Source organism: Micromys minutus (genome assembly GCF_963924665.1).
Source record: "Micromys minutus genome assembly, chromosome: 8".
In the NCBI taxonomy this organism is placed as follows: domain Eukaryota; kingdom Metazoa; phylum Chordata; class Mammalia; order Rodentia; family Muridae; genus Micromys; species Micromys minutus.
In genome coordinates, this window is record NC_137977.1 from 53,006,156 (window position 1) to 53,020,395 (window position 14,240).

At 43.0% G+C, this 14,240-nt stretch overlaps 1 protein-coding gene across 1 annotated transcript in view; it reads left to right on the top strand.

Annotated features, from left to right (window-relative positions):
- The window catches only part of LDLRAD4 (low density lipoprotein receptor class A domain containing 4), a gene marked incomplete at its 5' end in the record, with an annotated part of 293,783 nt that overhangs the window by 100,973 nt on the left and 178,570 nt on the right, over window positions 1-14,240 (top strand). Inside the window, one exon of the mRNA XM_080920024.1 lies at window positions 12,715-13,156. Coding sequence (XP_080776150.1) covers window positions 13,117-13,156 — 40 coding nt within the window. The remainder of the gene's footprint in view (window positions 1-12,714; window positions 13,157-14,240) is intronic.

Below are 14,240 nucleotides of genomic sequence, written 5' to 3' on the forward strand. Positions count from 1 at the left end.
ATACGTTCCAACTAGAAAATCCTTGAGACTTTCTGTGATAGGCTCCGCTCTAGATACAATAACGTCAGGCTTTTATTGAAAATATATTTCAGTGTCAAATCGATTTCCCAAAATGATTGTTGTGGAAGGGCCCGGCCCTTTATGGGCAGTGCCACACCTGAGCAAGCCACAAGTGGCCGAGCAAGCCACAGCAGCAGACCAGTGAGCAGCACCACTCCCCGGCCTCTGCCTTGGTTCTTGTGCTTGAGTTCCGGTTCTGACTTTCCGCAGTGATACATTGTAACCAGGAAGGATAAGATGAAGTAAACCCTTGTTCCCCTTGTTGTTCTCTGTTATGGTGTTTGCAGAAATCTAAGACAAGACTCTTTATTGTGTTTATCTTCATGCTGAATGCGAAGCTCAACCTTTTGGGTAAGATGCAAATTCAACTCTTGCCCTCACAACTGTTAGAAGGAAATGATGGGAACAGTATGTGCAAGAAACATATGAAAAATACAAACATAAGAAAAAATAACGATTGTATGCTAACTAGTAGCAGCTGTGCTGAGCTGGTGGCATAAGTACTTGACAGGTCAGAATGTTTTTGGGTGTTGTGGGTTCAGGGCTGACTGAAAAACAGAAATGGAGTCCGACTTGGTAAGTCTTTTCTGTCTTTTTCCTGAAGCTGTGGAACCAAGTTGAATGAGACATTTCCTTGAAAATAAGTTGCATAGATTCTGTTGTTGACAGGCGATGGCTGGTGGCCCACATAATGGCCAATGCTTACTGCAACATGGCTGCACTAGTTTGTTTGCATGCTGCCTGTGTGGCTTCTCTGATACCTTCACGACAGGGTTCTGAAGTAAGGGACAGAGACTGTGTAGCCGTGTACAAAGCAGTTTACCATCTGGCCCTCTGTAGACAGTTTGCTGACTCTCCAATTGCCTTTTCGTGTAAACAGAAAGTAAACACATGTAGGCAGTAAATACTGACAACTGATTTTCTGGCTTGGGTCTCACAGACTAACAGATTTTAGTGGTTCTGGGTATAAGCATGTCTCTGCATTTATCCCTAATTATTTTTACTATTTTAATGGGGCACTTAAGAGCCAACTCATATTCTTTTGGCTTATTCTATCATAACTGTTGAGCACACTTCTTTCTCTGTGTGTATGTGTGTGCATGCTTGCACGTGTGTGTGTTTTATGTGAGTGCACAAGTCCTTTGCTTTGATTTAATGCCTCATGAAAGCAGTTGTGGTACTGTGCTTTTGGAGAGTCTAAAAGCTCAACTGGATCTCAATATTCATTCACATCTTTAAAGGGAAGTTTAGGATATTTTATATACACATATAAATATCTAAAGGCATATTTTTTTTGCATCAGTAGACTGAAAATTCCTGTCACAGACAATGCCTGTGGTTATAGGGCCGTGCAAAGATGTTGGCTATTTTTGATTGTGTGTAGATTAATTAAATAATTCCCCTTTCTGCTCACTTAGAATCAGAATATTATATTTTCAAGCAAGATTATGACATTCAATTATCTATACTCTAAATCTTTGCTTTTGTTTTAATTTTAATGATTAATAAGCCACTCCTTTTGGAATGAAGTATAAAGTGTGTTTTGTGAAATAGTAACTTTGTTTTGAAGCATACACTAACATATTGCATAATTTTAAACTATTTGATGGCTCAGGTGGAAATAAGGATTGCTTTTGTTACTAACCTGACACCTTTAGCTGAGACAGCGACAGTGCTGTGTCCATTTCTGTTTAGAATAGAGACTTTCGGATATTTGAATTATTCGTTTATCAAACTTTAACATTTATTGGTATGTATGTTTGTGTCTGTGTGAATGCATGTCACATGCATGACAGTGTCCAGGGGGGTCAGAAGAAGGAACTCAGTCCCTGCACCTGAAGTTACAGGCAGTTGTAATCTGCTGAGGGTGGGTACTGGGAACCAAAACTTGGTTCTCTGTAAGTCGACACTGTGAGCCTCCAAGCCAGCTCTCTAGCCTTGATTACTTTTTAATAATAAAATCTCAGTGTTTCCCCAATTCTTTAGAAGTGATTCATGGAAAGTCCCATTCTTCTTCTTTGGTAGTGTGTTGATACTTATAAACATTTGTAGGACCTCTCATTTATTTTCAAATAACAGTTTGACCCTCAAACATGAGGAATTTGAGACATTTCAGAAGTTTGAGGAATCAGATTTGAAGGAAAATAATCATGTTTATCTGGTGACTATATGAGAAATCAAATTCCTTCCCCTCTTCTTTTTTCTGCCCTTCCTTCCTTCCCTCCCTCCTTCCTTCCTTCCTTCCTTCCCTCCCTCCCTCCTTCTCTCCTCCCTGCCTTTCTTTTCTCGACAGTCTCACTATGTAGCCTCAGCTGGCCTGGAGCTGTACAGATTAGGATGGTCGCAAACTTGTGCACATATCCCTGCATCAGGCTCCCGGGAACTGGAATTAAAGGTGTGCACCCCACGTCCTGCACTTTCTCCTCTTATCAACACACCTTTTGGTAGGCTTTCGTTGTGGCATCGGATGGTGTTTGACAGCATAGCGTTTTCATCTTCACCTCTGTCTTCTTTCTCCTCCACCCATGGCTCCTCTAGATGGTTTCCTCTGCTTCCGTAACATTCACACTCTTAATATCTCAATTCCACTTTGGGGAGAAAATAGGCTTTATTTAGCTTAACACTATGATCCAGACCTCTATCCGTTTTCCACGGAATGACACTTTTCTTTTTGTGGTTGAATCACAAGACACGGTGTGCATCTGTCAAGTTTTATTTATTATATATTGACAGGAAAACTAATTTCATATCTTGACTATTATGGATATTGCCACAATGAATGAGTGTGTAGGCATTTCTGTGGTATGTTGACTATTTGACATAAATTCTTAAGAGGTATGTTAGCTAGAGCAGGCAATAGTTGTTACTTTGTAGTTTTGTGAGACCCTCTTATACTGACTCCCATAGCTGCCATTCTAATTTACATTCATATATACCTTTAAAATGTCTAGTAATCCTCTGATCAATATGGTTATCTCTAGGTCTAGAGGCACGTAAGGGGAATAATAGGAGACAGAAGTTGATTTCCTCACCAGCTTCTAACATTACAGTCTACCACAGAGGCCAGAGATAGTTAGCCCTGGCAAAGTGTAACTGCTGAAGTGACTATAGTCCCCACCTTTGGTAGGTGAAGAAAGCACTAGGGCCAATTCCCTGGATTCTAGGACCTCACCACCCAGACATAGTTGAAGATCGGGTAGCATTTAGGAAGAGCATCCCCTGGGAGTTGTTTGGTAATATATGATTTTAGCCCAGTCTTGGATTTGCTGGACTCAACTTTATCTAGATGCTCACAGACTTTCCAAGCATGTCAAATTCTGGGAAGCACCAGCTAAGGACATTGGGTTCCCAGAATGGCCACTGTTAGAGTTGCCATAGGAGCTATGAAACAGAACAGAATCGTGGTGTGAGCTCCCAGGGGAATCCATTGGTGAGGTCAGGAATGAGTCTGCTGTCCACTTCGGTGTGGACCCACTGCTGTGACCCACAGTCCTCTCTGACTGACTAAAGGGATGCTTGAGAAGGCAAGTCACCTTCTCAATATGTGTTGGGAAGTCAGCTGGTGTTGCCCACGTAGTCCAGCTAGGTTTACTTTCTCTGAGGCTTTGTTACATTTCTACAGGTTCCATTGAGGCCTGTGGGCACAGCTCTGGGTGGGTGTAGCTAGATATTTTCAGGCAGTCTAGATACCCAACCTCCATTCTTTTCCTCTTCCAGTTCCCATGGAAACAGATGGGGGAGGGCGTGGAGACTGGGCATGGTACTATCTTTACCCTGTTTTTTGGTGATGGAAGGTCTGTTTCCATGGGAACTAGAAGGGAAAGGGATGGTAGTGGAGTAACTAGACTGCTTTTAAATCTCAGTGGCAGCTTCTGTCCTCACTGTGAAGCCCACTTTGCCCAAGTTTACAGCTAGGCCAGGAGAGTTCTTATTCCTCTAAACGTGACCATATTTATCTGTAGGGAAGGGAGGGAGGAGTGGGAGGAAGCTCTTAAAATATCCTCACCAATATTTCCCCTTTCTGCCAGGAAACCATTTTTAGGTGTTGGTATAAGTTATTTAAAAACCGGCTTTAGCTATTATATTTTTTTTGGTGCCGTTTTATTGAACATACTCACATGTTTTTATTCAGAGAAACTGTGGAGATGAGTCATTTCAAGTAGAGAATAATTTCTCTGATGTAGGGAACCCCTTGTTTGTTAGTCTTGATGCACTAAATGGTGACTGGCTCTCCTGGTTGGAATGGCAAGGAGAGCCAGGGCCCTGAGGAACACACAAGGGGCCCCAAGGAAAACCACACACACACACACACACACACACACACACACACACACACACACACACACACACCAAACTTGTTGGTTAAAATTATTTTGTACTCCATGTTTAGGTTGTTGTGCTCTGATACACTGCTGGTGTACATAGGAACACTGCATTTACTGCAGGCCAAGGCTGGGCCTTGTACACGCTCAGAAGGCATCTATCCTGGCAAGCATGGGTGTATGACTGGAAACCAGATGGGCAGTGGTTGCTCCTGTTCTACTCACTACTCATGTCTGCTCACTGGGAGCCCTTGTGAGGACACCGTGGGGTCCAGGGAGCCTGGAGTTTGGGCTCTGGGACGGTTTGTCAGGGGAGGTTAGTGGTATGTCTTGACTGTATCGTTTCTTTCTTTGGTGTTTGGGAAACTTTAGACATGTACACAAAGGCCTTACAAAAGCTAGCATTTCACACAGCAGTGAGTCAGAGAGGGAAGGGGAAAGAGAGGGCACAGTAGCTTGCAGTAACGCTTTTGACAAGAGATGCAAAACCACAGCTAAATTCACTTACCAGCGCCGCTCTCACATCCTAATGTTTTGGTATGAAAACATGAAAAAAAAATTGGATATCGAGAAGCTTTTTCCTTTTAAAGGCAAAATTCTCTCTCCTCTTCTGCCACATTTCATTCCTAATCCTTCACCCACACATCTCCTCTAATTCTGTACACTCTCCTCTGTTTTTCGCCTGGTGTTAATTTTAGGTGACATGGGATGATTTTGAGCTTCGGTGTTTGGATTTTTGTCTATTGAGAACCTTAAAAAAAAAATCAAGAGAAATCAACTGTCAAACTGTGAAGTGGAAATCATCTTGCATCCATTTGGGTTACATATGGACTGGAGGTGGATGTATCTGGCCATTTTTCCTCCAAATCCTGATTTATGTCCTTTGCCGAAGTAGTGGGTAGTTTGAGTGCAGGGCTGGTATTCCTCAGCACTTACCGGGTTTCAGTGTCTCACACTCATTTTCCACTTAAATGTGTAAAAATTCACGGGGCAGGTGTCATTCTTATTTGTCTGTTATACCTGAAGTAACTGAGGCTCTTGGCTGGAGCAGGCATTAAGTAATTGTGAAGTCACACTTGCACGTAGAATGAGACAGGCACATGGTGGTCTGACTCACAGCTTGTGATTCTACTCTTTGACCTGTTGTGTGCAAAGCTTTTGTGTTTTAAATGGCGAAGGGTTCAGAGCCTACCTAGGATTGTTGGAGTGTTTGAGTCCTCATGGCCACCGGCCTTCTTAACTTGGTTGGTGCCCTTGCTGCTTCTAAAAGTGGCTGCAGGGCTGAGGCAGGAGACTGGGAAAATGACTAGGATATTAAAGATAGGATTGGGTACCTGCTATATTCCGGTCTCCACGGTCAGTGCCAGAGATAGTTACAGTGTCTTCAGAAGCGTCACCATGGACAGATGTGACAGAAGAACACGGGAGCCTTGTGGGTAGAAACTTGTTTATTTGCTTCTTTCTGTTTTCCTGCATCTACTATAATCTCTGGTCAAAGTGACGGACCCCAGAGATTGATGGTGAAATACTCACGGTGTACACGTAGCCTTTGTGATGTCCAGTAGGCTGGAGAGCAAGATGTATCATGGGCCAGTCATAGTTGTCCGTCAGGGCCTGGTGTAAGCTAGCAGCAAGAGCAGCTCGCCAGCCGGGGGTCGAAGTTGTTATATGCCATGACTTATCAGTCCATATTCTCTTATAGTCTTGTAAAGAGTGAGGTACCTCCCCCATTCTTCTGGTACAACAATAACCCTTTCCTGACCTTTTGTATGTCTGCCATGTCCATTTTAAGACAATTTTATCTGAAGAAAACTTTTGCTGTGGATAAGGACTGTCTTCTAAGGCTGGAGGTGGGAACAGAGCCCTGAGTGGGGTGGGAGTGGTGGAGTTTCACACTACCCCCTCGTTGGTACCCACAGTCTAGGTGTTTGTGACAGGTCAGGTGATGCTTAGAGGAACCTTTACCTGAGGACTTTCTGACTCTCTGGCAAGCCCAGACCGTTTTCCTTATGCATGTAGGCATGCCCGCATAAACACTTTTGGCATTAGGAAGTGGACATCATGTCAGTATTCCCAGATCCTAGTGAGCAGGTTTGTACTGGTCTATAATCTGTACCTTCAGCCTCTCAGGTACCTCCCTCATTGGGCCGTCATCTTCCTTGTTCTGTGTTGCATGTACAGAGCAAGTTGGAGTTTGGACCTGGATCCAAATCCCTGGCTCTGGTCCTGGCTTCGTATACAACAGCGCACTAACTTTCGATGTGTTATTATCTACCTTCTCTGGGTCTCTGGGAGTATTTTCATCCATGAAGTAGGGATCATGTAGACAGCTTCACACGGCTTTCTCTGCTGCTGGATCATGAGGCAATCATGAGACTTAGCCCAATTCATGGAGGATGGGTTTATTTTCTCATGTTTTGGCAGCTCCCTGCTTTTGACGAGTTGGAGTTGAGCATTAGACTGCACATGATTTGCGTTTTCTCCGGCATTATGTTTGCCGAAGCAACATTCCAAGGAATATTGTAATAATTGCTTTTCTCTCTCGCAGCTTATCTGTGTGTTTGAGTCAGATGCCGTATATTTAGCACGCGCTTCTTGAATTGTCTGCCTACAGAAGGCATTCCTTTATTCTGAAGATATAATCAGCGCCTGTTGAGCTATCCCAAACTAGGATAACTTTGAGATTGTAAAACAAAAGGCACAATCCGTGTTTTACCTCCAAGTCACGGAAATGAAAGTACCATGAATAATTGCTCGCCCTGGGACTCAGCCTCCCCTAGTGGCTGGCACAGGCGTCTTTGACCCAACACCTGTGCAGATTCCCTGTGATTGTGTGTCACAAGCATGGCAAGCATGTCTGCCTTGTCTCCTTTGGCCAGGAACATGACCACAGGGGAATATTCAGATTGGAAAGGAGCTTGTATTTCACCTCCTCAGTTTACAGATGCGGAAATGGGAGTCTAGACAGGGCAAATGACTTGAACGAGTCTGAGAAGTGGGGCTGGAATTCAGGAGTGGGACTTTCCCTGTGCTTTTCCTAATCAAGTCAGACTTCTCCCTCCTCCTCCCTCTTCCATCCCTTCTCTTTTCTCCTTGTCTGTCTTGTCTCTTTTCTCCACTTCCCTCTCCCCTCCTCTTCTTCTTCCTTCTTTTCTTCCCCACCACCCTCTTTCTTCCCTGTGCCCTCTCCTATCTAATCTTCAGTTAGACTGTCCCTTGCTCAAGTTTCAACCATCTGCCCTTTGGGTAGAAGAACTAAGTAAGTTAGATAAAGAACCCTTAGCTTTCTCTTTTTGCACATCTGCCTCAATAAAAATCCTTTGTCACGTTGGATTTTAAAGGAGCTAGCATTTGATATATTCTGGTAATGTCATGGTAGAATCCTCAAGCGTTTTCCCATAGCAACAGTGCCTCAGTTTGCCAAAGTTGAGGACCACCTCTTTAATCTTTGGTGTTATTTTTCTTCCTGGAACTCTTCTGGTGGGCAGAGAGTAAGAGGTCATTAGACACAAGCCAGGTCCTGGACTCTGAGACGCTGGATGGCTTGTAGCTCTCTGCTGCTTAGTCTAGCCGTCACCTAGGTAACCGACACTCTGCCAGCGAAACAGTCTGTCCACAGTGAAAGGAAATAAAAACACAACCGCAGTGTTGATTCTTTGTATGCTAGATTTTTTTTTTCAATGTTAACTTGATTTCGAAAGAAAGGATTTGCCACTTCTCTGTTGGGCTCTGGCCCCCATGCCCACTGGGTGACCTTCCTACTTCCTGGCCTGAATATCTGTTTTATCACGTATTTCTTGGGGGGGGGGAGGCGGGAAAGCTAAAAGAAAAATGAAGTTAAGTTTTCGTTTTTGACTGAGTCCCAGGAGGACTGTATTTCACAGAAGTTTTTATGAACAGCTAGCAAGGCAGACTGATCCTACAACTTATTTGGTTCAGTTTTGGGAATGTTTATATTTTTAAAAATGTTCCTTCCTGTGGGGGTGTTTTTCCATTGAGTGTGCTCTATTTCCTTAGTTACTGTTGCTCTGTTATAGAAGTGCTTCAGGACGTTTTTCAAGTGCAGTATTAAATTAATTTGTTTCCTGGTTAGTCCTTCCCATCTTTCCAGGATAAATAGAACACTGGAGCAGGCATGTGTGTGTGTGTGTGTGTGTGTGTGTGTGTGTGTGTGTGTGTGTCTGTCTGTCTGTCTGTCTGTCTCACTCTGTGTGCATGTTTGTGTGTGTGTGTGTGTCTGTCTGTCTGTCTTTGTGTGCATGTCTGTCTGTCTCACTCTGTGTGCATGTTTGTGTGTGTCTGTCTGTCTCTGTTGCAATGGGCTTTCTATAGAGGGTGTGATCTTGTATGTGTGGTTCATGCTGAACCCATGACCTTTTGTACTTGGAAAGTCTCCTCCCTCCTTGATTATTATTATTATTATTGTCAAGCCTAAGTCATTAGGTTTAAAGAACCAACTACCCCAGGTTTGGGAGCTGGGGAGAACAGGAGGTCACGAGACAGGTGTAAGTTGTGGCTCTCCAACACATTAGACATTTGGGTTAGTTCGCTTCTGTAGGGTAGACTTTTCTTTCTCTGTAGTCTTGATAAGTACCTCTTGCCAATTGCACGTTGTAGTCTAGAGGACATCAAGTTAATGCCTCTAAAGGTCTTTACTGGATAGAACACTCTGTGAAGTGTGACCACAGCAGCCCCTCATGCCTTCTGTCTCATCTTCACTAGGGGGCGAACTCTCCTCCCCCACCCCCATATGCGAGAATCAGAGCTAAGCAGAGCTGAAGACTACTTCTCCACCTGGTGCATAGCACTTGTTAATCGAAGGCTTCAGGTTTATATAACAGAGGTTTGCTGGACCCTTCCATGTGCACCCATTAGCTTGTGTGAGAAAGCACTCAGGAAGCACTGTGTTAAATAAACAAGTACTTCCATGCTGTCAAATATTTAATCAATGAGTTTCTTCCCTGTCAGGCTAGGGCAGCGCGGTGTGTGTTGGAGAGGCTTAGAGACTCAGTCACTGCCCTTGTCCTCATGACCCTTACAGTGCAGTGAGAGAAATGTGTGATTTGTGAGCAGGACCTCCATGTGGAGTAAAGCACTGGGAGGTCAGATAACAGGTCGGAGCCAGGTCTGCTCTCCTCATAGGCATTTTTCTCATATACTCTTGGCTGTTAGTAAGTCTTCTTTGTTTATAAGCTTTCTATTCATGTCTTCAGGCTATCCTTTATAAATGTATAATAAATTATGTATTCTATATAAAGATTTTCTTTATGTATTACACATATAATATGTACATTATGCAATATATACTATGCATTATATATTATAATATATTTATGTATAAGAAATATCATTATATAAAAATATAATAAATACACATTATATAATATTTCTTATATATAATATAAGAAATATATTATGTATATAAATATATGTCATCATATTTCTTATATATTATATACTTACTATATAGTATATACTTACACATAATTTATTATATAATATAATATATATAAAATAAATACATTTAACATATTTTCATATAAAGAATGCATCTTTATATATATTTTTTCTGTTTCTATATTTATATATTTGTTTTGTTTTGAATTTCTGGATAAATGTTCTGGATTTTTTCCTTGGTCTGAGGAGTATGTGGGTATTCCTCTCATCGTATAGTTTGTCTTCTTGCTCTATTGAAATCTCAGTAATATACAAGACAGTCTTCCTTTGCTGTGAGTCCATTTGTTAATTTTGCCTTTTACTTCCTGTGCTTCTAGGGACATATAAAACAAAACAGAAACAACCCAAAAGACATATTAACAAAGGTTAAGTGTTTCATAGTTCTGCCTTTGCTCCATCTGGTATTAACGCTTGTGTGTGATGAGAGACTGGGTGTAGATTCTTTCGCCTGACTGTGGATCTCCACAAGTTTCTCAGTACCATTTATTGAAGAGACTGTTTTTCTTCAATGTTTGTTTTTGTGCCTTTGTTGAAGATTAGTTGGCTATAAACATGTGTGCTCAACCCTGGGTTTTCCCTTCTGCGCATAGGTCAGTGTATTACTTCATGGCAGTGCTGGGCTGCTTTGCAGTAAGAGTGGAATTTATCTTGATGGTTCATGGTTTTTTGTTCTCCATTGCTTTGCAGTTGAACTTGGAATTTAAAGAGGAAAGATTCAGTTTTCATGTGTGTATGTGTCTGAGTATATTGTGTGTCATGGGTTTGTGTGTATCCGAAAAAATATGAAGAAAGAATTGGTTGGTTACCCTTGGAGTTGGGGTTGCAGACAGTTGTCAGCTGCCATGTGGGTGCTGGGAACTGAACTTGGGTGTCTTGGAAGAGCAGCAAGTACTTTCAACTGCTGAGCCATCTCGCCAGCCTTGGATTTAGAATTATTTTTCTATCTCTAGGAGTAATAACATTGGTATTTTCATGGGTATTATATTTAATCTGTATATCATGTTGGACAGTATGATAATTTTAACAGTAGTAATTCTTCTAACCCATAGTCATGGCCATCTTTCTGCATGTGTGCATCCACTTCGATCTATTAAATATACTGCGTCACGTGAGGCCTACACGCTGATGCCAGGTGCAGAGGAGTGTCCTTAAGGCTTGGAATTGAGGGTTGGGGTGAGATGTGAGGAGCTTTAGGCACAAAAGACACACTTAAGTCACCATCCCAGGAGTCACAAGGCAAGTAGTTGCTGTTTGGCACCCAGGCACATGGTGTCACATATGGGCCACACACAGGCAGGTAGAAGCACAAACACAGATTAGTACACAGGCCACGTGGAAGTAGACATGTACAGACAAACACACAGGTAGGCTGGCAAAGATGGAGGTGAAAAGTTTAGGTCTTTGACCCCAAGGCCTTATTTATACAGAATTCACACAAAAATGACATTCTGTGAGGAATAGTTAGACTGCAGAGTACATCACTGTTTACTTTTGGGGTTCCCCAGACATATGGCGTCAGTCATTTTGTGCTGACCCACAGTTCACCAACTGTTTACATCAGCTCCATCTTGTCTAGACATCAACTAGGCCTTGCTGCTTTCTGCTCCCGATACCAGAGTTTCTTCTCTTCCCTTCCCTTCCCTTCCCTTCCCTTCCCTTCCCTTCCCTTCCCTTCCCTTCCCTTCCCTTCCATTTCTTTTCTTCTCTTTCCTTCCTTTCCATTTTTCCTTTACTCCTTCCTCCCATCCTTTTTCCTCCTCCTGTTTCTGGTAGTCATTGCAAGTTGAAATATTTTTACTTCTTTCTCAGTGATTTTACTTTGATGTTTAAAAATTGTCCCTGTTTTTATAAAGTGCTATTATTTTTCGATTTCAACCTTACTAACTTTATCAATTCTAGCAACCTTTAGTAGAGTATCTATGTTTTTCTGTTTATTAAAAACCCAGGCATCGGCAAGCATGGACAGTTTGACTTCATTTCTAAATTAGACAGTTTTGGTATTTTTCTCTCGCCCTTTTCCTCCAGCTAGAACCTCTGGTGCTGTGTTGAGTGTGAGTGGTGTTGGCAGATGTGCTGGTTTCATTCCAAGTCTTAGATAAAGATGTTCCCGCCTTTCCCATTGGTATGGCATTGACTTTGTATATTATCAGTCTTACATTGCCTGTTTATACGCTGGTGTGTTCTTTCTATACCCAATGTCACGAGAAGATGCTAAAGTTTATCACATGCCTTTTCTGCTTCTGTTGAGGTAGTTGTTTGGATTTTCCCTCATCCTGTTGGTGGGATGTGTCATGTGTTTTGATATATGTTGGATCATCTTTTATCCCTTGGATAAGCTCCACTTGATCATAGCGTCAGCATCACTTTTTAAAAATGCTTCTTCCAAAGCTCAGTTTTTTGTTCTTACAGGGTCAGTGGCAGCTGACATGAATTAAAGACCCCCCTTTCTAAGACCTTGGTGATTCAACTTAGGGAAATTAATTTCTTAAGAGTGTGAGTTCTAAAAGGCCCAAGAAAAGACACTTGGAGATTGTGGTCTTATATCTGTTATTAGAGTCACTTAGAAAATGGATAATGTGTTTGAGGGTTATAAGTGGGGTTCCACCCTCACCCCTTATCTCAGTGTTCACAGAAAGGTCATAGTCAGGCCTGAGGTGGTTTGGTTTCTTAGTTTCTGTAGGCCTGTCAATCTGCTGCTCTGTCGTTTTTGTGAGGCAAGATCTCACTATGTGGCCGAGTCTGGCTTCTGTGCCTGCCCTGCCTCAGCCTCCCGGGTGCTGGGATAACAAGTATGTACCACCATGCCAAGTTAGTCTGTTGATCTTCATGGTTCCCAAGGTCCTTAAGAAAGTGACTTCTTTCTTTTTAATTTCAGCAAGAACAGAAGCAAAGCAGAGACCAGCAGAGCAGAGCAGACTGAGAGCCCTTGGTGAGCCTGAGCCTGTTCACTGCGTGGAAGATGTTGGCTGCTGTGAGGCTGAGGAGCCCTTTGTTTTGAGGTTGGAGAGCCGGTGCTTTCGGCAGGACAGCTTCTCCGTTCCGCACCTCACCATGGCTTCAACTCTCTGGCTGGATGGTTGATGTGACTGTGTGTCCCACATGCCGTCGGACTGTGTGACATCCAGGTAGCCAGTGGGCATCAGATGCTCCCAAAAGCCGGACCAGCGGAGTGATGGACTTGGATAAGCTAAGATGGAAGTGACCTGAGGCCTAGCCCAGGCAGTTTCTCCACAACAGGACAGCTTAAGAATTGAAACAGGCTTGTCTGGGGAGCAGTATGCCGGAAGCTGGTTTTCAGGCCACAAACGCGTTCACAGGTGAGAGCACTCTCCACTTCATTGGGTGGCTTTTGATTTCACTGTTAGGTCATGGGTAACAGAATAGCAAACAACTGTATGTAATGTGGAGGGGTATTTAAACTTCTAATGTGAGCGCTATTCGGAGTTAAGGGTTCAGGCTGCCATGGTGATGGATTTTGACAAAATAGTAGTATGCTCTGCCTTCTCCAGGGCTGTGTCATCAGCAGAAAAATGCATTAGTAATTTTTTAACAAAAGGGATAGGAAAACTCTCCAAGAGGAAACGTATTGCTGACAGCAACCCTTCAATCTTTCCTTTCCATCCTTAATTTTATTTTCATTCTAGCGATGTGGTGGAGCCACGGTGGCTGAGCTAACTTTGCACTTAGGAACCCACACTCATAAACGAGTAAGAAACACGAGGATTTACCGTCGATTTCCCTGCTGGCCATCAGTTTGCACATTTTACAAGGAACCACTGTGCCTGGCTAGTGCTGGAACTGAGCTGATGCAGTGACCTTGGACATTGAATTCTGGCTCTTTTCTGATTCACTTAGCATCCCGGGAAATGACTTAACCTTCTGGGCTTATGGTTCCTTGTTTATTGGGAGAAAAATAGACTATAGAGAAAATGTTCTTATGTAGAAAGAGCCCCTTCTTTTTGTTTGTGTGTTTTACTTTGAAGGGAAGATGAGAGGAGTTGGAGTGTGACTGTGTCTCCTGCTTTTGAAATTTTGTAGCAAGAGTAGGTCAGGTTGTTGAGATGCCTGGACAAAAGGGGTCAAGAGAACCACAGGGAGTCTTTATTGGCTGATCTAAGCTCCTTGACAAGACCTTCAGTTCTGTTCCATCTCTGTGAATGAATTGCTCTGGGGCTCCGCTGTTCTGCTCTGAGGAAGGCTAAGATGTCAAGCCTGCAGAGCTCTGTTGTAGAGTTAGGTGGCCAGGCTCAGACCTGTCTGCTCCCCATTCTCGCTGTGGGGACATGGGTTAAGGCTTCAGCACCCCTGGATGTGACCTGGGGGCCTGCCCTAAAAGCACTTCTGTCTGGAGCTGTTATCCCCAAATGATTGTGACTAAAAAGACATTTAAGCATTCACTCA